Raw genomic sequence first — 26714 nt, forward strand, 5'->3', positions numbered from 1 at the left:
TAAATTAGCAAAATGTTAGCAAACAATCATAAGGTGAGATATTCTAACTGTCCCTGAAAGCATCACAAAAGAACCATCCGGAGGGGTGTTCTGAATTCAACCGTAAAAGTGCATAGTACACGTAAAAAGACTTCCGGAAAATTTCCTCGAAGTTATTTTCTTCTATTATTTTTATATTTTGTATAAAATTAATATTTTGCCGAGGTGAAATTTGCTAAATTGTATTTTTATAGCTGGAACAGCAAATTCAGCATGCCCCGCCAAATCTTCTGAAAAATGGTTTAGCCCTAGAGGTTACCGGAAGTTGTTTCAGCTGCCATGTTTGGTTGCTTTGTTGTAGGCTTCTACCAGGTTTCCTACAGAATCAGTAAGTGTGGAAATGGAGCCGAGCTGGAGTACGTTTCTCTTCCAAGTAAGTTGTCTCTTTGGGAGGGAAACCGGGATAGTTCGTCAGACAACCATACATTTTCTTGGCACTTATTGTAATGCGAAGTAAGTCTAGTTTTTAAGAAAACAGTAATAGCAAGAACAAGAAACGAAGCAAAACAATGGTTTATGAATCCAGGCTTCCAGCTGTGAGGCTTGGGAATGACGCTAGAACAAAAAAAATCAAATCTCCCCAGTCCCAGCTTGGAATCTGTTGCACGATCATTCAAAATCGTGGATGTAAAACACTTCAACCGGGTTTGAGCTCTAATTAAGTTTGTTTGCTAATCGAATCCAACAGAACATGCGGATCACTTGCAGGGGAGCTGGAGACGCCACTGCACCGTTACAATTGAGTCAGACTTGTTTTTTTCCTCCTTTTTGACCGGAGGCTTTGATCGGACGCTGTGGGATTACAAGATGTAAAGACATTTAAGGTAGTTTTGGTAATGCACTATTAGAAGGAAAGGAAAAACAAACAAGTGGATGGTGTTTGTAGGCGCGGGATAAGTAGATAGTTAGGCCAACCAGCACAGCAGCTGCTGAGATTTACTAACGCCGATTCCCAAGTCCGCGGTCAACTTTCCGTTTGCTCCAGCCGGTTCAGCACTAACTAGCCAAGTGGCTAACGATGTTTAGGTTGCCTTCATTACCCACACTGCGTGATTTGGCTAAATCTGGGCGAGGCTGTCGTCATGATCTTGCCAAAAAACTGACGCTGCACGACTGGAAAGCCCGTGCTGCACAGATTTCTGTTCATTAACAAGCTATTTATTCTGCTGAGCGTTGTGGAAAGGAATTCAAACAATGCACACATCGGCACTAGCTAACACTAGCGGACGAGAACGCAGGTTTTTTGGAGTGAACTACGGCACGCGCACACACCGTTTGAAAAATCCATCTTTTTACCGCAAAGTTCAGTTGAGACTCGCACCAAACTCGTAAGTTCACTTCATTTTTTGCTCACACGAACACTATTAGCTAAAGTAGAGTATTGTTGCGGCCTTGAGAATTTTATTAGAGATGGATGTGAGCTTCACGAAGTTTTTGGCAAACCGGAAAACACATTTTCCCACCATTTTTTTTTAAACTCGGAAAATGTATATTATAAAACTTCACAATGCTATTCAAGCAATATTTTTTTTTCTTTGCTTTTAATAGTTTCTGCTTCTTAATTGAACTTCAGGTGCAAAACATGGACGGTACTCGAGCTCTCCACTGCAACAGAATGTGAATGTTTTGTGCTAAATTTTATAGCATGTTAAGCTAGTTTTTAGAAACTGTGCATTGAAAGCATATCTAAAGCTGCAGAAATGTAACATCCTTTAGTTTGACGTTATCTTCAAAGTGGTTTAAAGTTGGCCCTGTTTGCTCTTCTATTTGTTTTCTATTTGTTTATTGAAGGGGCCCAACTGCAGATGGTTAATTTCATATTTCTACAATATAAACTATTATGTGTTAGTTTTGGTTGTATTAATTAGCATATTATATTTTTTTACATTGATTTGTAAAATTTGTAGCAGTTTTTCTATGTTCTAGAAACTTTGCTGTATTTATAGCATATTTTAATTTATTTTACCCTGATTTACTTTTTTCTTTCTATGCTCTGAACATCAATGTTCCATCATCTCTTAGTCTGCTTTTGAATTTCATCACATAAAACAAACGATAGGTGGTCAAAGCAACCCTTCAAACTCTTGGATTTTTTATTTTTTTTTAAGTTTTTTTTGTAATAATCAAAGAAAACAACTACTTACATTTTTCTAGATTTACATTCATGCATATTTTAGATGTAATTATGCTGCAAGTTCCGATTTCTTATCAGTTTTCCTGATAATTGGGGCTCACCCCTGAGCTGATGATGGTGACAGATTTGTATTTTGGATTTGGAGAGAACAGCATTGTGAACTTGAACATTTCTGGAGTTTAGGTTACTGGTTTACAAAAAGTGTTTGGGCACTCTTGAATAAAGAATAACAAAAAAGATTACAAATTGTTATTTTAAGTACTTAACTTTTTTTTTTTTTTTTTTAAACTGTAAACTCCTCTTAGATGTCTTGAATTCTAAAATAGATTTTATGTTTAATCTTAAAGTTTTTTTTTTAACAGTAAAGTAAAATGATTTAAAGAAAAATGCCGTAACTTGGGACAGAGTACAGTTGATCCATGTCCCGAGGAGCCTCATATTTTGACTTTTGGGAACTTTATAACTTCCAAAGCACTACTTAGCTTCCCTCTCATTTGAAATCACCGGCTTGAGTATCATTTATGTTTGTTTAGGTTTCTGTCTGATTTCATATTCAGGCATCAGGTTGTTTGTTGCTTAAGAAACTATTGTAGCAGGAAACTATCAAGAAATTCTCCTGATTTCATCACAGCTACTTAAGAAAGTTCCTTTCACTTATTGGGAGCGAGGGGATTTTATGCAGAATTTATGATTAATAAGAGTTTATTTTTATTCCACAGAAGCAAATTTTCAACTGGGTAACACAAATAGAATAAGTTGGAGGTGGTGATGAGGTGTTAAACGTAGGGAATTAACTTTAGTGAGAAGATTCTGTAATATTTTTCTTTTAATTCCTGCCATCAGTTTTGCTTTCTATATTCCTGTGTTTTGCGTGCGTGTTTTTGTGCGTTTTATTGTATTTCACAATCGGGCAAGCAGCTGTAGAGTGTGGCACAAAAGCTTGGAAGAAAGGCGGTGCATAATCAGACCATGAGCTCAATACAAGTCTACAGTGGCCCACAGAGCCATGAGGACACTCCCTCCATTTTGATGTTATTTATGAGGGAGCAGCCCCAGTTGTCAGAGCGCATTTGTGTCAAAATGGTCAGAGCTGCATGAAGGCACAGCAGCTTACAGGCTCTGCACCTCTGCATAGAGGCCAGGCTTTTTTTGTGTGTGTGTTGTTGCAGCAGCGGCTATGTCTGCTGTTCACAGGCTTCACAAAGAGTTTTTCCCGGCTGGTATCCCCCCCCCCACACCCTACCCCTGGTGTGCCCGGCAGAGAGGGTTGCACTGGCATGATGACGAATCTTGGAAGGTGGCGAGTGAAAGCAGGTGCTCAGACAAACGGACGGTGGCATTCGCGAAGAGTTCCCGTTACTCATGAGGGAGTTAGGAATAGTTTAGTCGAGTAGTGTGTGGATAAACAATGTCTCCGTCTTATGAATAGATGAGCCAAATCAATGAAGATGAGCATACAAAGATCCCCTGCTGAGGCCCGAGTGCATCACTGCTCAGATTTGTGTCTTACACAATAGACTAGATGACATAAGGAGGACATTGTGTGGTTCTTTTTTTTGTTTTCTTTTCCATACCGTCTTTGCTGCTCTTGTCTTGGCTAACCTTTTTTCGATAACTGATCGAACCTCAAACGGGTAGTTTGTCGGTAGTTTATAACATGGTTGTTTATTTTTGTGTGTTTACTTACCAATAACAACGTGGTTGTGGTGAATTAAAGGAGGTCGATGGATGTAAAAACAAAGATTTGCTCGTTTATTTGGAGAACAATAATTACAAAAGATGTCAATTGCACAAAAAGATCATTTTCTGCTCGTTAGTGTTTGCTACTCTTTTAGTTTCTGTGGATTTTAGCAACACACACTATGAATTAGGGCCACATAGTATGAGTAAAACTTGTGTGTATTGGTGATCAAAATTGTGATGACAATATAATACAAATAGAAATGCAAAATACATCATTTCCAATTCCCTCCCACAGATTTATTTATTTAAATTAAAGTAACCATTACTGAAATGATACTCCAAATGACCCACGTCTGCTTGGGAGGCGGGCATCTTAACATAAAAGGGCTCCATTTGATTGGTCAGCATATAAAGAAGTCCAGCCAATGGAAGAATTTTATTTGATTTGTTAAATAGAGATCGTGTTAGCGTGTCGATAAACATTTAAGGTTATCATTTAGCACATGACATTGCATTAATGATCATTTATTTTGATTTATTGTGCAGGCCTACTATGAATAAGCAAAAATATTTAACTTTGAACCTTTCTAAGACTGATCAGTTTGTTTCATGTCACAAGGTGGGAAGGAGCCAAAGGTTTTAATGGCAGCATTTATATCTGAGAATGAGAAATAGCAATTTATGCTAATTCCTAGCTTTGACTTGCAAGTTGCTGACTAGACGTCATAGATCCATATAAAGCACGTGTGTCAAAGTCAAGGCCGGGGGGCCGAATCCGGCCCACCAGGTAATCATATCCGGGCCTCCCGATCATTTTGTTTTTTTAATGGTCTGATGTTATCTAAAAGTACAAAAAGTAAAATAAGTAAAAGACGTGCTGGTGGATGACCTCCATAGTTGTTGCTTTTCTAGTCGTTGCACTACAATAACATGCTAGCGGTTTACACCAAACGTGCCACGAAAACAAATTGTTCAATGGAAACGAGGCTTAACTGAGTGGAAACGCTCACCAGAATTTACTGGACCATACCGTACCACTCCTTACTGGACCAGACTGCTCAGTGGAAACAAAGCTTAAGATACCTTAAATGTTTAAATAAAGTTGTAAGATTAAAGACAAATTTTTCGCCATCATTTGATTAGTTTTTATTTTGAATCTTTTATTGTGGATTTTGGTTGCAGACTGTGATTCTACAAAATTATATCAAGGTTTCTTTTTATAGCGCGGCTGTTTACTGCCATTATTCTTGGCTCTCCAGCTTCAATAATTTTTAGTTATTTTGATGGACTTTGTGCATTCTTAGATTATAACTAGCAAACACTCCTGCATGTATTTATTTCTTTGAGTAAAAATTATTTGAATTCACAGAAAGCCTTCAAAAATGTAAACTTTGAGGGTATTTCATTTTGTTTGTCATTCTAATTCTAAAGTGGTATGTACCTTCAAAAAGCCAGTAAGCATGATGTGTTGAGTTTTACAATAAAATCAGTTTCGCAACACTGATTTAGTGTCTAGTGTAGTTTGCAACCCTTTAGTTTTTCTCTTCACTAAATCAGTTCAGGTAACTCTAGCCCTGCTGTACAGCTGACCCACTGATCTGCTCGCGTTGAGCCGCCTTGTCAGTTAAACTGGACTCCGCCATGCGGCTAATTTGGTATGCTGGCTTTGCCGTCACATGATGAATCAGCACTGTCATGATGGGATCATTTTTCTCTCAGTATATTTGGATTGTTTTGCATTGGTGGTGTGTTGCATCAGCATCCATTAATATCCAACACAGGGCCTCTTGGGTATCAATTTTGTTTTCACGAAGAATCTGAACTCATAACTGATAACTTCCTGTGGTGGAACAAGTGTAAAGATCTTACAAGGAATAGTGGGTGTTATAGGTGTTATTTGGTTTAAAATAGTCACTGATTGCTAAGACATTTAACATTTTATTAGATTGTTTGATATGTATCTTTTCTGAACCAAGAATGTGTTTGTTTAATTAGCAGGCCAATGAAGCCCTCCACCACCAGCACCAGGTCGCCCAGAATAGCCTGCTGCCACTACTTAATGCAGGAGCTGAGCAAGTCGACCAGAAGCCTATACTACCCATCCAGCTAGACCAGAAGCCACCTGTCAGTGCCGCTGAACTCCTCAAAGACAATGTGGCCAGCGGAACAGGACAACGGCCGCCGGTGCCTGTAATAAAGAAGGAGCACAAAGGCAAAACGCCGTTTGTCTGTGGATACTGTAACAAGGCCTTCCGTGACAGCTACCACCTGAGACGCCATGAGTCCAGTCACACCGGCATCAAGATGGTGCCTCGCCCCAAGAAGACGGCCCAAACGGCCCCCACCATGGTACCCATGATTCCTTCCATGCCCAGAGAGAACAATGGCAACTCTTCCTACATCTCCACAGTAGCAGGCATGCTCTCTACGGCGACCACCTCAGTCTCGTCTGGCACCAGTATCATGACGTCGCCCGCAATGGGCAACATGCCACAGCAAAACGTCCCGAAGAAGCCCGCCAAGCCTGTCAAGAAGAACCACGGCTGTGAGATGTGCGGGAAGGCTTTTCGCGACGTCTACCACCTGAACCGCCACAAGCTGTCCCATTCGGACGAGAAGCCGTTCGAGTGTCCAATCTGCCAGCAACGCTTTAAACGGAAGGACCGGATGACCTACCATGTCCGCTCTCACGACGGCGGCGTCCACAAGCCTTACGTGTGTTCTGTGTGCGGGAAGGGCTTTTCAAGGTAAGAATGAAACCGTCTCAGGTATATATCCTGTAACAACATGGGGAAGTCAAGCTTGAATTTTGAAGGTTTTAAAGCAAAGTAAACATGATAAAGTTGGCAAATTGTTGAACACTTTAAGGTTTGGAATGTAGCAAATTTGATTGCTACCTTTTAAAATGACTTCAAATCCTAACATTCAGTTTAAAGTTATTTGTCTTATAAATGTTCGACTTAATCCAAGATTCAACTGGAAGTGGTGTCAACCCCAAAATTAAATTTGTAATGAACCTATTTTGGATAGTATAGTGTATGGCTGCCACAATTAGTCGACTAATCGACGACTGATCGACTATTAAAATAGTTGTCGACTAATTTAATAGTCGATTAGTCGTTACTTTATATTATATGGAATGTAGAAAAATTATGAGCGTTCAGCACCAAAAAAAAGTTTTTTCTATTAGTTAGTGAGACCAAATCTTTTGTGAAAAATAGTTCCTTGTTTCAGATGCCAACCTCTTCAATTAAGTCGTTTTTTAATCAAGGACAGAGGATGCATGATTCATTACGAGTTTAATAAACTATCATCTTAATTGTCTTTATTTTTAGTTAGTTTAAAGCCAATGATTGTTGAGATTTGTGCTTTACTTCCACTTAAAAAATAATTGTTGATTAGTCGACTGTCGCATGTTTTGGACTGTGTTTTCCAAGGAAATTGACTAAAAAAAAAAAAAACAACTGACGTCAAACATTATTGTCTAATAAAACAGAATTTCACTCCAGTTTACCTGATAGCATCTGCCTCAGAAATCATTTGAATCTCTGTTTATAGGGTTACCTTGTTTGAAATTTTTACTTTGAAAAATGTTGTTATACTGGTAATAAACAGAAACTTACTCTAACTTAAGCTTGAAAAAGTAAAGACTGGAGTGATTTAATTTGCATCAAAGTTGCAGAGAAAACTGGACAAATTGTAATTTTAAGATTTATTTGAAAGTGTCCTTAAATCTAGTGTTTTTTGTTCTATAACTCAAAGTTTGACTAAGATGACTTTTAGTTTAATAAACTCAAAGTGTCCAGGCTTTGATATTTTTCCCTTTATATAGATTTTACAGACAATTTAATAAAAGGATATGCAACTTCAATACCTATGTGTATCATAAATGAAAGTCGCCGCCTGATTACGTGCCGTCTACGTCTGACTGAAGTCTTATGGTTTAGTTTTAAGGCATCTGGTGGTTCATATTTGCACTAATTTGCACGCCATTTTAACCACATGTTTAAGCAGTCGCACATGGGAGCACACTTGGAAAGAGGAGGGGGGGTGCGTCTCCTGTCACTTTGGAGTTCCCGCCATCAAATCACAGACGCTCCCTCCCCGAGAAATCCGTGAACCGTGTGTGGCGTTCAGGTCCACACATTTAATAGATCGTCAGGCTAAAGTAACTGCTTCCGATTTAGAATCCAGATTTGTTTACCTGCAGATTAAGGATTAAGCAGGCGCCTTTTTTGTTTTGTTTAATGCTGAACACTACTTAAGCAAAGCACAGTAGCGATGGACCAAGTAACTTGGCATCAGCAGTGTACAACAGTTTCAGGCATGTCTCCAACTCTGTGACGTGAGCTAGGGATTCATCAGCACACTGGAAAGTGAGAACAGAGCTGAATAGCAAGGCACTGAGTCACTGCCACCCTGCCAGATATATGTAGGCAGGAACTGTCTGTGAATGGGACCAAAAAAAACTTAAATCTGCTTCATGGCACAACTGAGAAGAGTTCTCCTGTCTCCTTTAAGATAAAAAAGGTTTTAAAAAGCGATGAACTAAAAAAACAGCATATAGCTTTTTGGTATGCAAACAGGTGCAACGCGGTGGTCCGTCCTCCATTCTAGCATTTCTACTGTGATTCAGCTCGCAGCTTTACGAGAACTGACACGCTGCCAGAGGAGCTTTAGTGCCAAGGAAAATGGGAGAACGCTGGAGTTTCACTCTAAAAGGTCAAATAAGTGTATATCGGTGACTCTGCAAATGGTAATATTGGAGCTTGTTTCATCTCATCCTCTGATTGTTTTTGCAGAAAAGTTGTAAAAATATTCATTTCATCTTCATTTTTTTATCAATAAATCAAAACAAAAAGCAACTTGCGGAGTAATGCAGATTAACAAAAATAACTCATTTATGTTTTTGAGTTGGTAATAAGCAGACTGTCTGTTTATTGAAGTGTCAACGGGAAAGGTGGTGGTGGGGTGGGGGGGCTGCAGAATAAGAAAAACCTCCATTTCATTGTGGCACATGTTTGAAAGTAGGTCAAACTGATTCACGCACCATTGATCATGGAGAATTAACGGCCATTGAGTGAAATTTTAGGGATTTTTGCGTCTGTCCCCTCATTATCAAACCAAACGGAGCACATCCATGCACTTTTGCACTTGTAATGTGTGTTTGGGCCTTTATTTTCTGCTTCTCAGCTCACATTTTGGCAATTAGACTTTGGAAACTTCTCTTTTTTTCATGGGTTTGTTTGTGATACTGGGATAAACAAAAGAAAAATGCAAAGTTGACATCATACGCATAAACTTTAAAATGCTGCTTTTAACTTTGATGACACCATTTATTATAGTAATGACATTGGAGCCTTTTATTTCGTGCTGCAAAGGTCAGATAATTTTGTAACCTTTCCTGAAAACAAAGCTGCAGTTAACAAGAAGTTTGAAAAGAACCATGAGTCATTTCCAGCTGATGAATCTCACCAAACCAGCATTCCAGGGCTAAATAAGTCTGTTTTTCCTCATTCAGGCCAGACCATTTGAGCTGCCATGTGAAGCATGTTCATTCCTCAGAAAGGCCGTTCAAGTGTCAAGTAACGGTAAGAGCGTCAGACTTTTCATTTAATTTTTTTCTCTCTTCTTTACTGCTTTGTTCCACTGACCTGCGTTTGGGTTTCCAGGCCTGTACCTCTGCTTTCGCCACCAAAGACAGACTCCGCTCCCACATGATCCGGCATGAAGGCAAAGTTACCTGCAGCATCTGTGGAAAGATGCTCAGTGCGGCCTATATCACCAGTCATTTGAAAACTCACGGACAGACCAACTTTAACTCCTGTAACAAAGGTTTGTCTCTGCTTTTGTTTTGGACATAGCTCTTTATGTGCAGCAAATATCAGTAAAAATATTCAAAGAAACCTCCCTTCAAAGTTCTCTGCCTAAATCAACAAGTGAGGATGCAGGATCCTACCTAGAAAGATAAATCGGCAGTTTTCAAAGATGTGAACTCAATGAGAATCTGCTTTTTGAATTCCTGCATTGCCAGAAGCCAAGTATAATGCTACGTTCACAACGGGCATGCACAAACGTTCGAGACCGTGCTACTAGCATATGGTGCTACAGTTGGAAGAGGCTGGATTTTTCTTTTACTGCTCAATTCCAATAAATAAAAGACTTGGTCCAACCGGACACAAACCATGATAAATAATTTCTCCATGATCCATTTTCAAACGCTTGGCACTTCTAAGAATTATAGGGGGATACCATCCATATGTTGCTATTAAATCAGTCTAGGATGACGTCATGAAATGGGCGGCAGCTACACGCAGCGGAAGGCGGAGCCTCAGGAATCGAGTCATTTTATTTTCGGTTACAAAAAACTCACGAAAATGACTAGTATTTCATAAATAATTTGCATTTTAGAGTTCCAAAGGTAATATAGGATCATATATATAAATATAGTTCACTCTGAAAGCCTCAAGAAAATCATGCTATGGCCCCTTTTATTTATTAAATAACATCATCAGTATTTGATTAGAAAATATAAACATAATTGATCAAATAGACTGAAGAACTGATACTTTTACTAATAATGTGGTTCATTTTTACAATAAAAACTTGACTGAAAACATTTTTTTTTTTACTTATACATTTAATGTCTGAAAAAAGATGTATTTATTTAAGAAAAATAAATGACGCAACTCAATGAACTATTAACCAAATGCTTTTAATAAATGTCTCAATTGTAAATTAGCAAAAAATCTGCAATTTTATCTAACTACTTAAAAAATATTAAATATTACTTAAAAAGTTACAGATCCTGAAGCAGAGAAAGAAAGCCTTGCACTGATATGTTGGCAAGTGCTACCGCGATGGGCATAAATCAACGATTCCCACTGGTTGCGTAAATGGTAGAGTATGTCATAGAGCGTGCGTCCTTTAGGTTATATCTGGCCAGCGCCATCCCCAGTATTAAAGGGTTACCCGGCTAATTGGTCTGATTGCAGAACAAGCAAATAATTGCAATATGTTGTGTTTTTCCAGATGCTAATGAAAACTGCAACTCTTCCTCAGCTACACCTGTGACCGTTTCCGCCCCCAACACCTCAACGATGAACAGGGGCAACGCGAACAACAACAACCCCGTCACCATCGCCGCACAAATGAACATTAGCACCAACACCGTCAACATCACGTCTCCGGTCAGCCTGCAGCACCCGGTCACCATCACCGGCCCCGTCAACATCGCGTCGGTGAACATCCCCGCCACGGCGCCGATGAATATCGCCCACCCGGTGGCAATAACGACCCCCATGCCTATGAATATCGCCGGCCCCCTGAACATCGCAATGAGGCCGGTGGATAGCATGCCTTTTCTGTCCCAAGTCTTGCCTTCCTCCCCTCCTTGGTAGAACAAAAAAAAACGACGATATAAAGTGAGTTGGTGTCGAACTGGCGAGAAAGAAAAGGGAAAATGAAGTGTAACGTATCTGCACCTCGACTACAGCTCCAACCCCCCAACCCCAAACAATGTTCACTTCATCAAACACGAAGTGAATGTTTACACGAGCTGCGAGGCCGCTAGGAACTCCCCAAGTCCTAATTACGTCCCATTTAGGGTCGAGTGACTGGCACGCCGTGCAGGACACTCGAGTAGTATTCGAATAGGAAATCAGGACAGCTTAAGACTTAGTGTAGTCGGTTAGAATGATAAAGCTGTGAGTTGTATCAAGACAAACGAGAGTACGCGATCCCCTCAACATGCTTGAGGACACTACACAGAAAAATCCCCCGTGTCTTTGAGGGGAGATGTGTGAAATGGACTGAAGCAATAAAAGATGAGTTGCTGTTTCTGAGGTTTTACAAGTTCTCCCCAAAACCTCTGGGTGTTATTTTGTATGTACTTCTTTTTTGTTTTGTTTTTTTGTTTTTAACAATAGCTTGCTAATCACTATTTAATGTTATAGAAAATGAGTCTAGTTAAAGGGACATCAACTTCCATTTGCATGGAAGATTATTTTTTCACAATGTTATAGCATTTCGTTTTGTTTTTTTCTCCTCTCAGATACTAGCGTTTGAGGTACAGCGACTAACTTGTACAGTTGACATAGTAATGTATTTTTCACGTCAGCATTTTATTTTTTTATGTTTTTGCATTCGAGCAGACAACTGGATACTGTCCTCTCGACTATAAAATATTTGTTTTTTTATTTTTTACATTTTAGTGTTTCTTTTTTCCATGAAGTCCGAGTGAGTCTTGCACTGAAGGCATATCCTACATGCAGGTGTACAGCAGTATTATCAAAGATCAAATGGAGTCTTGAAGTGTTTGGGGTGGGAGTGAACCAGCCTGCACTTGAGCGCCATCTAGTGGCTGAGCGTTGTAAAAGTCTGGCCTTATAGTAAAGCTTTACAGGCTGTTGATATCATAAGATGACTAAATAGATTTAGCCAACTCTTTGTTACACTGTTTTTGATTCATTATGATTATTTATCTGTTATAGCCCCAAGGTTATACTATGGACCTTTCACTCAGGAAACTCACACAAAACCATGTTTTACATCAATTTGAGGAGCATTTGGCATTGACAAAACTAAAAAATAAATAATTGTTCCTAACCGCCGTCCATAGAAAACAATCATTGTACTGTACAATGAATTCAATGCTGTACATGTTTGTTTTGCTTTATTTGATGTTTTGCATTTCCTTTTAAAATTTGTCTGCAAAGAGAGCAACTTTGCTAAAATGCCAGTCTGTCCATTAAGAAGAAAAAAACAATAAAGAAGATGGAAGGAGGTTGCATGACCCTGAACACTGTAGCTGTTGAACATTAACTATTTTTTTAAAACGAATGCTATGTTATCTCAGTAGTGTTGCAGCTGATCCAGTTTATACTGAGAAATGCAATATGCATGTTTGTCATTTTTCCCATTTTTTTAAAAGAAAAAGTTAGTGTAGCGTTGTTTTTTTTTTATTTTTAATTTTTATTATTTTTATGCATTTACGTAGATATTCTATGATAGCCTGTTTGCCAAATTGAAATCGGTAAATGTGATAACCTGAATATTTCTTGTGGAATTAAACATCTCTTATTTTTAACTACAATGGTCAAAATTGGAAAAATACCAGGACCCTCGTGAAAAGCAGTTGAATGTATATCTTTGTACAAAATTATTTTAGTTCCAAGGATAAGGTAGTCAAAAATAGATGTGAAAGATAAGATAACCTTTTTTTATAAATCTTTTGTATTAGAACAATAACGTTGATAATTTTGTATATATGAGAAGCTAGGCTTTCTGAGTAGCAGAAAGGTCAAACATTCCTACATTTTTTTTAAATGTACGTTTGTCAAATTATTAAACATGCGCAATGTTATGTGCCTTTTATTTGGGTTGTCTAAATAAAAGAAAATTATCAAATGTGGGGATGCATACAGTTTTTTTTATTATGAATTCTACTTGAAATATGCTTTTTTTAGGGTTTGTCACTGAAATGTAAACTGGATTCTTGTTTTTTTTCTGCTTAAAATTCATTTAATTTAAATTTTTACTTTCATACACACAAAAAAAAATGTAAGTTTTGACTTATCTATTGTGATCATGGAATATATTTTTTCAGTTCATAAAAGGAAAATGATAATTGAGCAAAAAATATTCAGTTTAATTTATTTTGGCTTTTGAACTCCTACAAATAATTATGAAATTATTTTTTTAATTGTTGCGAGTTTTATTTTCCTTTGAAGTCAACCAAAAGTGTAGCATTAATTTTTTAAATACAAGTTGATAGAAAAAAATGCTAGTAAAAATAAAGAGCAAGATGTTTCAGCTATCTTCAGATTTAAAGTCTTGGCATTTTTTGTTTTGTTTTTGTTTTCATCCTATTTATATATATTTTTTGTCAAAAACTATTGAACTGGAATTTTTTTATTATTTTATTATTATTTATAATTTTATTTTATTTAGCCAGCTCTTAATAAGAGCTTATGAAATCTAATAGTTGAATTAGTTTCTGGTTTCTTATATTACTGTCTTGACAGTTTGGTGACAATCTGCATGTTTTCCTTTTCTCCAGCAGGTGGTGCTGTCTGTCCATATTTCTTGATCAAACCTAATTTGATTGACAACAACAAATAATTTAGCTGGCCGATGATGAAGGGATTTCTGTTGCATTATATCCTGTGACTGAGTACTTGCTCTAATCTGCAACAATTAGCACCAAAATAGACATTTAGGCCAGTTTTTTGAAGATAAAAAGAAAGTGCAGAGAAAAATGCACATTTTATCATGAAGTCGTTCATTTATAGAATGTGGCTTTTAAATATTTGCAATAATTTAATTATAGCAGTTTTATTTTTTTTTTCTTTTAATGTCTATTACTTTTGACAGCAGATCATACAAGTTCCTTTCCAAATAAAATACACCTTGTGTCAAATGAGATGCTGCTGCAGATTTAGTTGAAACAGAAAATGCAAGACAGTCAAATCATGATTTCGGAGATCCATCGTACTTTTTCTCCTTTACAATGGAATATAAACATGGCAATATAGAAAATAATACACTTTTTAATTATTTCTACCTGAATATGCAATTATATATTTTAAGACTAACTTTGAATCTGGATAGCAACTGTTGTGCAGCAGAAGATAAGAATATTAAACCTTTTACCATCATTTATCTCTTTTATCTAAACATAAATAACACAAGTAAGCTAAAAAAAATATTATTTAATCAAATTCAGTTTTTCTACAAAGTAAAAGAGGCAAAATAAAAGGAGAAAAAATGCCCCATGTAGCTCCAGACCAAATAATTAACAGCTTTTCTGACAAAAACCTAATTTGAAGACATTTAAATCAAGTCAAAAGAGGAAAAAATGTCAACTTTGTGGGACAGAGCAGTAAATTTACTCTTTTATATCATAAGAATGTCCTTTTATGTGTTTGATTATGCCAGAAGCTCTGTATTTATTAGTAAAATTTCAAATGGTTTTATTATTTTTTATAAAAGACTAAAAATTTCTGTGAGTCTAGTGAGGTGAAAAAGAGGTTCGACTGATTATAAGAAAATTAGCTTTGTTCCAGAGTAATCCATGGCCCAGTTCTGCATAGAGATCACCCGTCATTCTTAGAGTTGTATTCTAAGTCAAAATGCTGAACCTGCAATGACATTTTCTTCCGTTTTCCCACAGAAAATAATTTGCAAAACATTCAAAGAATGGTTGTAAGTTAAATTCTCTTTTACAATGTTCATAACTTTTGTATTTTTATTAACATTTCAGGATTTTTTTCAATTGTCTTTGCTTTGTTTAGAGTGAACTTACAGTTTTCAGGAGGGCGTCAAATGGAACGCTCCTCCTGAAAGCCTCAGATGAGGCCCGAGCTCTGGGTCCCCCCAAGGAGACCCACCAAGCCAAGACCCCGGTGAACCGGTGTCCCCTCACTGTAATTTCTATTTATTTCATTTATCAGTTTTGTCAACTACTTGTGGAGGAAGGTTCCTGCTCCAGGAACACAGATGGAGAACGCCATACGTTTCATCAAGGCCAGAGACGAGCAGAAAGCTGCTGCTGCGTCTGCACTCTGCATCAGCTCCACCAGGCATGGCAGCTAAAGCAGCTCATAGGTATGATGCTTTAGTCTCAAAGCTGTTCACTGCAGTTTACATGTGTACTTTTAAATTCACTTTTAACATCTTTTTTGTTTTTAGATTGACAGCGTTCGTCTCGGCCGGCGTTCTCTGTCTGTGGTGGAAATGCAGACTAATGTGGGGAAGCCTGCATTTCCAGGTTTGTTAGACATGAACAGTCAGAGCAGAGTGGATCCCTTCATGTGATTAATGATTTCATGTGTTACTGTGGTGTGTCCAGCCTCCTCCAGACCAGCTTCTTCCTCTGCAGCATCCGAGGGCATCATAAGGCAGCTGGCCCCCACCTACAGCTGCCAGTTTCCAGCTGTACTACAAGTAAGAGGCAACACTGAGCCACATGTTTGGCTGTGTGTAAAACTTTGATTACATGATTGTATTTTGTGTTTGTGTCGATGCAGGCTGTCCTGTGACCAGAGGGTGATTGCACAGCTCAGGTCTCGCACGTTGGGCGACAGTACCAACCGGCTGTACAACACCCTGCGGGAGCACCACTCAGACTCCGGGATGAGGAGAGCGGTCCACTACCTTGGCGTCTGTGAGCAGTTCCTGGCCTTGGGCAGTCGTGAGGGGGCAGTTTCCACCACCTCCACCTATGCCCCCTCTGCCGTCACCCATCTGGCTGCTAACGGTGTACGGCTACGACGTCCTGACGCGGCTGGACGAGTACAAGGCCAGGATCACGTCCACCTTCGGGTCCATCCTGAAGATGGACTCCACCAAGAAGGTTTGGGAGTGTTTTCTATTGTGGATTCTGACACAGCTGTCTGAGTCTGCTCTTAGGAAACATCTCCATTAAAACGACGGCGTGTCCAAGATAGCTGCCTTGTTTTCGGTAAAAATTCAAATTTGTGATGATGATGTTATTACCGCAGACTTCCCATCAGCATCTCTCCTCAGACTCTGAAGTAAAAGCTGCTACACGATTCATGTATCAAACTATCTGAAAACGTGATTTGTTATAAGATTTTCTTTGGTTTGCCTTTGCCGACTGTCCTGCTTCTGTTGCAGGAAGAGGTCCAGGGTCCTGATGGTCAGCCAGGATATCAACATGTCCTGAGGCTGGCCAAGGGCCCCGGTGGAGATCAGGAGTCTGCCTGCAATCTCCAACAGCAGGGTAGACCAAATTGTTGCGCTCTGGGAATGCCACCCAGAGTCTGACAAGCAGCGAGTCGTCTACCCTGCCAGGCACCGGGACAGACAACCCAAAGGGCGTTTCAAGGCAGCGAAGGAGAAGAGCGCTTCCTGTCTGGGGAAGGAGTCTCTCCAACGGTAAGTTTGCTTTCTAAAAGTTTTTTACCTGCTTATAAATCTGCTTCATTTTCTTCTTTTCTTCCACATAACTCCAGCGGCCTTTTGGGATTGAACGCCAGCCCTGCAAACTGGCCTGACGCCAGCCGCCTGGTGGAAGCCATTTGCAGCCAGCTCTGCCATCTTCAAGAACCGGGGGGGGTTCTGAAGACCCGTGAGTCCCTGGTCTTGGGGGACTACGTGGCCATCAGGGAGGTGGTCCTCGGGAGCCCCAGGCTGATGGCTCAGACCGGTCTTCAGCTATTTCAGCTGAACCAGAGGACCCTGTCACAGTGGTGAGAGCTTGAACTTCTGCAGTCTGATGTCACACCTGTTCAAACAATCCCAGCATGGTGGTACCATCATTTTTTTTGTATGTGTGTGTCTTCAGGTTCTCTACCAGGCAGAAGATATGGGAGAGGGCCGTGCTAGAGCAGGAAGTCAGACTCCTTCCTGCTGCTCCAGCTGTCTCCCTGCAGCCTGTGCTTGAAGCTAAAGGGCTGTCCTCGGTTCAGGTGGGACAGGGACAACCCTTCGACTACAGGACGCCAGAAGAGAAGCTCCCTCTCCCATTAATGAGACCTGCCCCTCCTGCTCAGCCGCTCCAGCTGGGTAGTGAGGCTCCAGCACCAGCTCTACCACCACCGCCACCTCTACCTCCTGCGCTCTGGGAACGTTTTTTTCTGATTCTTTCGAATCTTCAATTCAGTTTTAAGTTTAAAAATGTATACACATTTGTTTAGAAATACATAAAAAATCTATTCTTGAATTTGAATCTATTTATATTAATCTGATCCAGTTCACATACTGTAAAATGTATTAGTAAAATAATGAGATTGTTAATATCATACAGTGTTACATGGATTTTCTAAAGGAGAAGTTCTAACAAAAATGTTCAGATCATGAACATTGTAAACAATGCTGCTTCTCTTAAAGGGTGTTTCAGTTTGGCCACTAGGTGGCGATCGTGCTATAGAAGTAAACTTTATTCAAGGAGAAGACAACAGAAGGGTGAGAAACATCAGGGGAAACTACAGCAACAAGGGGGTTTTCTTTACTCCTTCAACAGGAGGAGGAGCCTCGCTCGACCAGTCAGCTTCACTGCTTTTATGACAAGCCGGGGAACTTCCGGGGTTATATCACAGGGGGGGCGTGGCTGCGGTGTATGCACCATATTTAAAATGGGAGGAAAATTACAGAATTGTGATGAAAGCTATGATCTTGACTGTGACACTTTATTGAGACTAGCTGGCCATCATTTTTCCAGATCAATTCATTTTAGTCCTAAATTCTCACTAAGTCAAATAGTTTAACAAATTAAAACACTTTTTTGAATGTTTTAGAGTTTATTTCTGTCATAAAACACAATATTTGACTTTAGCTTTCAAATCTAGATTCTATCATGTTACACAGCATGAACTAGCTGGGCAAGGCAGGAATTTATCAACACATATATTTGTTTGAATTATGCAAAGTTAATATCTGGACCAAAAATATGTCCAAAAAAGTGCTGGTGTTGGAGGATGAGTGTGCAGAGCTCGACTTCTCCCTGAGGAACTGCACCCCTCCAGAGCTGAAGGGATGCCCTTTTGAAATCCTGTCTAGTAAAAGAAAATGAGATCAGATTGTCGAGAGTCTAATTTAATCCGAGGCTGTGAGCTCCACGTTGCATGTGGTGTCTCGGCTTTCCAATGGAACAACAGTTTAAACGGCTTAACAGACTTTCACGTTAGGAAAGGATCATGCTGTACTCGCGCCTGTGAGTCCTGTTAATGAACTGAGAACATTTTGATGGTTGAGGAAGTTTTTACTCTTTGACTTTAGGTTCCAAAAAACAAACCGTTTTTATAGTATGGCTGCAGACGACCCATTTTCTGGCGAATGAGCTGAAGCAAAAGCAGACGGGGCGGAGGTGACACAAATGGTGAGATTTTTTTTTCTTTTTCTTTAAATCAGAGGTATTGGCATTAGTATAACATTTTGCATACAAATTAATGTATGTTTTTGCACTGACATCCTCAATGTGCAGTGATGAGAATGTTTAGGCATCAAAATAAAAGCTTCTGAGCAGGTCAGAAAAAATGCCCTTAAGGAAATAAAGAATTAAGGGACATTTAAAACAAATATTGTTCTCTTCAAAGCCATCATGGTAGATTCAGAAGGCAAAGAGGATCTCAAACTGGCATCCTGTTCTATTGGCATGTCACCATCAAATCTGTGCTGTTAACACAGAAGGAGTGAAATTCTCAAGTGTCGGAGCGACAGGAGCAGTTTGTGGCTGAGATTTTGCTTTTTTTCCCAACAAAAGCTAAAGCAATAAACCTTGTTTAGTTCGACTCTTGACTCAGAAAGTGTATATTTACAACTTGGAAGTGATTTGGAGGTCAAATCAGTGGCACACCAAAACACTCAGAGAGGTTTCTGATTCCTTTTTCACTTCTGCACGGACAGATTTGTCTGCAACAATAGAGAGTGGTGGTCAAAGCACAAAACAACATTATTTGCCTTTGAAATATTCTATAAAAGAGGAGATGGATAGACAGATGGAGATGAAGAACACACAGCTCGATGAGAACTGACTCATGTCCCATTGTATAATTAGGTTATATTAAGGGAAGGAACATCACACCCTCATTGCAGCACTGGCACTGTTGCTTAGTGGTTGTAAAAAAGCTGCACATTAATCCCACCTGATCCATACAATGATCAAAGTCTTAATCAGGAGTCTAATGACCTAGTGTATTCACAAAGTTGCAACAGACACTGCCAGTGTTTTATTTTGGTAATCCCTGTCATTTACAAATATCTGAGCAATCCGGGATTAAAAATCAATCATTGGGAAAATTAAATAATATGTATATCTGCTGCTATCCGAAACATATGGGTGGATTTTTTTAGAGATGTGGGCACTATTGTTATTAGTTCTTAAATATTTCAGCTTTTTCACTCTGAAGCAGTCGCCGCATTCGACCACAGAGTCAAGTCATCTGTTTATATTTGAAGACATTTATTCATCCAAATAAAGAAAAATGTGGGAAATTACTGGATTAATCATCATTAGTAGTGTTTACTTTGAATCCATGTGACATTTAAAGTCAGGATATTGGCATTAAATCAAACTCATTCTTCTCATGAAAGAAGTTTTGATCCTGAAAGGTAATTTTGGAAGGAAATGAAAGTGTGTTGAATTTCTGAGCTAATTAAAAATCTAGCTTTTAAGAATGGTAGTACACCTATTATGTTTTAAGGTTTATGTAATACTTCTTAGTTAAAAATTAATTCAGTTTGGAAGAAAATATGATCTTCTTTTTCAAAGAAGGCTAAAACAGAAATCATAGCATTGTCTTGAGAATGTAATAGCGTGATTAGTTACAAAATATTGAAATATTTAATACTTTTTTGTTATTTCTTTCTTAATTTTATGTCTTGGAATATTATAACCTCTGCTTAGCTACATTGACTTATATTGCATTAGTAATCTATAGTCAGTTAATCTTAAATGAAAACTATTTTTCTTCTAAGAAAGTTACACATACATACTTCTGATACTTCTGTGCAGCTATTATGACTTTGCGGTGTCATAGTACTTAAAGAAAAGAGAAGCTGAAATGTTCTCACATTCTCAGTCTAATGCATGTGGTAAAGTTTTCTTTTATGCAATGTTTATGCCAGCAACACTATACATATATATGCATCACAACAAATACTTCTAAATACTTCATATAGTCTACGTTTTTCATTGCAGGAGAATGTGTTTAAAAGTTTCACTATAGTTATGTAGCTGTGTTTTGATTTGGTTTTTACGCATCAGATTTTATCCTAGAATAAAATATGACAGACACTAATAACTGTGGCCTTACTTAAGTCAGCCTGCAGGTCATTTTTCATGACATGTGCATGCTTGCATGAAATTTGCATGTTCATCTCATCACAGTCAAAGGTGTTTTTCTGCTGCCTTTGATGTTCAAGTTCATTTTCAAAACAGAACTTTAACAGAGTATATTTGAGTTTCATTGCAGATTTCAACAGAACGCTTTGACACATTTTTTTCTTTTCAAGCTCATCTCAGAACATTGTTTGTAGTTTCCAATGCAGTACTGTGAATAATATGAGTAAGCTCAGTAATTATTACATTGTGGTGCATGTGTCATTTCACAGAATAAGGTGGATCTGAAGAGACAACAATTTTAAACACATTTTAGGAGTGATCATTGGTGATAAAAACTGTTGGAAACCTCAAATCAAGCACATATGATGTTTCTCATTTCTCAAAGTGATTCAGTCATAAAAAAACAAATACATCTTGGACACAAAATTGTTTCATATTTTCTAGTACTTTCTGATATCTTCAATTTACAGAATTGTACTGAAGTTTGGGGAAACGCATATAAATGTACTATCCATGCTCTGTACAAATTAAGGCTATCAGAACAATTCCCTGAGCTAATTACCGTAAACACACCCATCCTCTTTGTCAAATCGAAAACACTGAAATTGTCTGACTTCACAGCATTCAAGACAGTTCAATTTCTATATAAAATAAGAGACAAAAAAATATTTTGAAGGAGAAGGAGGACAAAATGAAAGAGGACATTGAACTTTAAAACGATTAAACTTAAAAAAAAAACATTAAAAAGAAGCCAAATAACAGTAATCGGAGTAAAACTGGAATAATCTAGAGTTAAAACAAAAACAATTTCCAAACATTACTCAGTAGAAAAATAAATAAAAAGAATTTATTGTCATTTTTTACTTCAAAACATATAATATAAAGATAAATGTTTATAGATAATTTATGTAATATATAGCCTAATTGTAATTATTTTGTTATTATTAAATTTCATAATTTATTATCTATTGATAATCGTTATGTGGTAATTGGTTATTGTTGATGTTTGAGCCCCATGATGGTATTCAAAATGTGATACACTTTATTTATTTATTTATTTGTGTAAAAAAAGTTGAATGGGTATTAAGTAGGCTTTAACAAGCTACAGCTTCTGCCTATTTGTTTTTTAACATATTACTTTTTTATTAGTTTTATAAATTGTAGACTGTTGTTTTTCATTTAATTGAAAATCAAATCAAAATTTATTCGTATAGCACTTCTCCAAACTAATGTTGCTCAAAGTGCTTTACATAAAAAAAACAATCCAATTTGAAAAGCCAAAAGCAAGACGAGGGACCAAAACACAAAAAGAAAGAAAAAAAATATTTTAAAAAAGGATTGTATAACTAAATGAATGAAAATTGTTATCAGTGAAGGCATTGATTTATCTGTTGTTGTTTTTATGTTTGTAATAAAAATGAAATAAACAAGATCACAAATGTGGAAATTCAGACAAAAATACTTATATTTTAAATCAAATCATTATAATTAAAAGTGTATCTTAGTGCATAAACAACTGATACGTTTTTATAAACGATTTTGTTGTTGAAGTGATATTTGCACGCTTGCAAGAAATGACTCAATTTCCCAGTATGCACCGCGCATGATGATGTTCCCAACAGCTGACAGACGTTGAAGCCTCCGCCAGAGCCTTCGGTGGAAGCTAGTGTGTATCCTCTCGTCGGAAGCCCTCACGGACTGAAAATACAAGCCTTGTCGGACCTAGCAGAATTATTCGACCCGGTTCACGGTCAAACACGCCGTTTTTTAAATCAAATATCATCCAGACTGCTTTTTTTCTTTCTTTCTTTTAATTTTTTCCCAGACCGGGAGCTCGAGACAGTTGCTGTCAGCTAACTTCCTACGACAGGTCGCTGCGTCGCTGGACTGCTGCATATGTTTTATTTGAGCTCAGCGGTTTGACCCCCCCACCCTCACCCCCTCCAGTCCTTCCAGCCGAGCCCAATGCTGAGGAATGGATAGTGTGTCTACCAGAGGTGGGAGGATGGTCGAGAGTGATGAACAGCCGGAGAGGGGCAGCGGCGGCGGCGTGGCGACGGCCGCACTACATCAGTGCGAACTCATCCAGAACATGATTGATATCTCCATCTCCAGTTTACAGGGGCTACGGACTAAGTGCGCCGCCTCCAACGACCTCACGCAGCAAGAAATACGCACTTTAGAGGTAAGCAGCCTTCCTGCTCTGTCATTAAGGCGTCCTGTCTTGAGAACCCGTCAAATTCCGGAGTCATGAAGCCAGAGCGCCGCATCCGCTTCAATGTACGAGCTGCAAGCTCAGTGAGCCGAGGGGGAACCGGGGAAAGCGCGATCGGGTCTAGAATATTCCCAAACCGTGATGCTTTGGATCCATATTCCACTGCGTGACCCCTCCATCTCTATCATTTGTCAGGAGGAGGGAGGTCTTATATGTGCCTGGCCTAATGGCACACGTTCAATCCGATGCACGATATAAGGACATATCACGATGTGCAATGCTTGTGATCATATCAACAATATGACTTGTGTTACATGAACCAAAAAAAACAACAACTAAATGCATAATATCCATTTCACTGCAACAGTTTTATTTAAATAAAATTCTCAACAAAACTTAAATTATGACCCACATCTACATAGATCTTCACTGATTGGTCAAATGTGTAAATAATAATAATAATAATAAACACCTGGAGCATCAACCTGATCAAGGATCGCAGGTTCAGTTCCCACCTTGCCCGCTCATTTACCGAAGTGTTCATGGACAAGACAGTGAGTTGATTGATCAAATGCTTGAAGGGCTCAATTTAATTTATGAAGTAACTAATTGCACATATTCAGGGTAAGGTTAGGATAACAATAAAAAAACATCCGGACAATGCAGCGATGTGCATCACTTGGTTAAAGCATGCAAACAATATTAGCTGCTTATTTAATACTTAAGCTGCCACAAAATTGTTTTAACATGTGTGTAAACATTTAAAATAACCATTTGTTTCAATTTATGCAGTTATTTTGCAATACCCATATCCCGCATGCCGATATCGCGATGACGATAATTTAGCCTTTTATTGTTCTGGTCTAATACAATGCTGCTATTACTGATGTGTCTGTATATGGACGCAACAAATTCCAAGCCAAACCTAAGCCTACGATGTGTGTTTTTTGGTTTTTGAGGGCCTGATGACCCCCTGATCCAGATTCCTTCCCTGTACGTTGGGAGGACTTGATACTGCTTTGCGCACGAGTCATTTCTGCCTCTCACGGGGCTATTAATTGCATGTGGTAGCTGGCAGGGCAACTGAGAGCATCTTGGAAGAGTACAAGCAAAGGAACCACTTCATATTTTACCAAACAACGTTCTTTCAATTGCGGTTTCAAATGAAACATGCTCTTGTCCACATGGGGTAATATTTTGTGCACCAACATTACCTAATAATAAACAGCCGCAACTCTAGCTGCTAAAGCACAACGGTAGAGCGGTTGACTTCTGATCAGAAGATCTTGCAATGACAATGTGTCGAAGTGTCCTCGGGCAAGACACTGAACCCCACATTGCTGTTGGTGGTTTTGGGTTGGCACCAGTGTTTGCAACAGAGCTGCCATCATTGTGTGAATGTGTGTGTGCATGGATGAAGGAGACTGTGACTATAAAGCGCTATAAAGGTAATAAAGTGCTCTAAAGCATTGTTTCCACTGATACGGTATGGTTTTGTGTGGTCCCAGCAATTCAGGAGAACGTTTCCACTTAAAGTTAGACCATCACAACATATGCGGGGTGAAGCTAACAACAACAATGGAGATCAAGGTGGCGAAGAGGAATACAACCACTTTCTTGGTGCTTTTTTTTGTTGTAATGACCTTTCGGCAATTTCATTTTTCTATGGACCTATGACCAACAGGGCCCAGAAATTGTATGTTTTGATCTGGCTTAATCAATCCAACTTACAATAGAAACACTCAACATACTAGACTGGACTCTACTTACCACTTAGTGGAAACAAGGCTTAAGTATACTCTATTTACCATCTATGAGGACACCAGGGGTAAAACTTGCACAAATATGAAAAGAACTGAAATATCGCCCTTTTCAGCGCTCGACAGCCCTTTAGAAGAGAGGGATGACAAGTGTGCTTCCTGGTTCATTGTTTATTTAAGCCTTATACCTTGGCTTAAATAAGTATCCCAACTCTGATTGACTAGAGGCTATTAATTATCCATGTCTGTTTTATTTCTGGATAACTCAACACCCCTATGAATAATTATACAGTTGCCCTTAAAAACTAATGTTCCAGAAAGCCCAGGGTTTAGGTTTCATCTATACAGTGACACAATAAGCTGATCTCAAAGGCGCTTTGCCAAAGAACTGTTGATGTCTCTTTAAAGGGGGTTTATTTCTTTGGAAAGTTGTATTTGTTTTCTTGTTGCTGTCAGCTTAGGAGGGCATTATGATCCGTGCAGGGGAAAGTGACACCCTCGGAACAACGAGAGGCAATAATGATCTTATGTCATGCTCTCAGGTGCAACCTTTTTTTTTTCTTTCCTAACTTCTCAAGAATTTACCTTCATCACACCTGGATGCCACACTCAGGTGTTATTTGGAAAGACGCTGCACATGAGAGCAAACTTTGAGTCGCACAGGCTGCAAAACAACCAGAAATTAGTTTGTTTTGTTTTGTTAGACCAATCAAAATGGCTCTGCTCGTTTCTTTTTTTTTTTCAGTGGTTTGTTTGATCCACACCCAGCCAGAGCAAATGACGCTGAACTTCTGGTTGCATTTGTCTCCTGAGGCAAAGTGGTACGTTTTCCAAGGCAAGTCCAGACTGGTTGGAGGCTTGAGTTGACGTGAAGTCACGGCCCATCCTAGTCCACATTCTTCAGCTCCTCTTTACCCGCTTGTCACGTGTGCCTTGTCAGTGGAACAGGACATGATCTGGCAGAGTACTTCCTGAGGTATGCGTACTGTGTAGATGCGTTCTACGCCGGCATTGTTCTGCATGACAATGGACCGGCAGAGACGGCTCTCACATGCTTTGGGAAGATTGGGGAAAAAAATGTGCTTTTCGACTTTTTTCCTCCTGTCCGAGAAGGCGTTTTTACGGGTTGTCTATCTAAATTAGTTGTGCAAATGGTCAATTAGTTTATCTCAAGTTAGTTTTGTAAGATTTAACATTTGCAATGGTTTTATTAAGAATTGCCTTAGATCTTATTTTGACTGTACAGTGCTTGTTGACTTATGTTTCTGCTTTGTAAATCCAGTACATGTTGGATTTGAAAAAAGTCTTTCCTTCAATACGATTGAAGGATCTTCGTTAAGCCATTTGCATTTTAAATAACATAAATATGTTCTGAAAACTAATTTAGAGATCCATCTGATGAAAATTGTGTTTTCAAAAGAAAATTGAGCTTGTATTTCCGAGTGTTTCTATATTCAAACTGAGCAGAAAAAAAATCTGATTTGATATTTGTGATGTAGGAAATATGTTGGGGAAACCCGAAGTACCCTGATCGACTCCATTCTGATGCATCTACTTGCAGACAAGTGGATCCATGTACGTCTTTGTTTTCCTTATCTGTGATGGTATCTGGTTTAAAACTGTATAGCTGGATAGCTCCAATATTGCTCTCCATTCGTTTTGCACCGCTAATGTTCGAGTGGGGGCTGTAAGCAAGTAAAAGAGAGTGTAAACAGACAGATGATGGGAAGCGGGGAAAGGTTCACTCTGCATTAACAGTCCCACCCACAACTCAGAGGTGAATTTCTAAAGAAGTCCTGCTACTCTGTTGAAACTATTTCCTAGAAAACTGCACGTTTTTTGATTTTGGCTAAAAAGGCCATAATCTTAATAAATAGACCATTGGGGATATTTTTTACAATAAATCAAATGGTGATCGGAGTGGGGTTTTAAGGAGAAAAATTGAACTGCACTGCTGAAATAGAGATTTTTTTTCCTATCTATATTATTTGTGTTTTTGTATTCTTAAGTTACCTATCTTACAAATACTTTTTTTGGTTTTTAAATCCACAACTTTGAACTCTCTTGTTCCACCCT

The 26714-nt window shown here is 38.6% G+C and overlaps 3 protein-coding genes across 5 annotated transcripts in view; all 3 read left to right on the plus strand.

The window, feature by feature from the left end:
• The first annotated feature begins 94 nt into the window (after positions 1-94).
• LOC112142824 (vascular endothelial zinc finger 1) lies at positions 95-13264 on the plus strand. Of its 2 annotated transcripts, none has more exons than XM_024266409.2 (5): positions 95-412; positions 5852-6603; positions 9378-9447; positions 9529-9691; positions 10889-13264. In XM_024266409.2, exons 1-5 carry the CDS (start codon positions 380-382, stop codon positions 11254-11256), a joined length of 1386 nt encoding a protein of 461 aa, XP_024122177.1. In that variant the 5' UTR covers positions 95-379; the 3' UTR covers positions 11257-13264. The 2 variants fall into 2 exon arrangements, with proteins under 2 accessions (XP_024122177.1, XP_024122178.1); XM_024266410.2 differs by having other exon boundaries at positions 101-412; positions 10919-13264.
• Positions 13265-15055: 1791 nt separating this feature from the next.
• LOC112142763 lies at positions 15056-17543 on the plus strand. The gene is made up of 8 exons (XM_036215317.1): positions 15056-15061; positions 15151-15261; positions 15548-15626; positions 15708-15783; positions 15886-16211; positions 16546-16756; positions 16834-17070; positions 17166-17543. Exons 1-8 carry the CDS (start codon positions 15056-15058, stop codon positions 17515-17517), a joined length of 1398 nt encoding a protein of 465 aa, XP_036071210.1. The 3' UTR covers positions 17518-17543.
• A 4726-nt stretch (positions 17544-22269) lies between these two features.
• The window catches only part of ksr1a (kinase suppressor of ras 1a), a 25543-nt gene continuing 21098 nt past the window's right edge, over positions 22270-26714 (plus strand). For both annotated transcript variants that reach the window (XM_024266029.2, XM_024266030.2), the window contains exon 1: positions 22270-22848. In XM_024266029.2, coding sequence (XP_024121797.1) covers positions 22639-22848 — 210 coding nt within the window. In that variant the 5' untranslated portion in view covers positions 22270-22638. The remainder of the gene's footprint in view (positions 22849-26714) is intronic.

The sequence above is a fragment of the Oryzias melastigma genome, linkage group LG14 (genome assembly GCF_002922805.2).
Source record: "Oryzias melastigma strain HK-1 linkage group LG14, ASM292280v2, whole genome shotgun sequence".
Classification (NCBI taxonomy): Eukaryota; Metazoa; Chordata; class Actinopteri; order Beloniformes; family Adrianichthyidae; genus Oryzias; species Oryzias melastigma.

Coding starts and splice junctions, on each gene's coding strand:
- LOC112142824 (XM_024266409.2), top strand. CDS start 380: ATGGAGCCGAGCTGGAGTACGTTTCTCTTCCAA. Junction 413..5,851: donor GGAGTACGTTTCTCTTCCAA/GTAAGTTGTCTC, acceptor TTGTTTAATTAG/CAGGCCAATGAAGCCCTCCA. Junction 6,604..9,377: donor TGCGGGAAGGGCTTTTCAAG/GTAAGAATGAAA, acceptor TTCCTCATTCAG/GCCAGACCATTTGAGCTGCC.
- LOC112142763 (XM_036215317.1), top strand. Junction 15,627..15,707: donor GGGGAAGCCTGCATTTCCAG/GTTTGTTAGACA, acceptor TGGTGTGTCCAG/CCTCCTCCAGACCAGCTTCT. Junction 16,757..16,833: donor GGGAAGGAGTCTCTCCAACG/GTAAGTTTGCTT, acceptor ACATAACTCCAG/CGGCCTTTTGGGATTGAACG.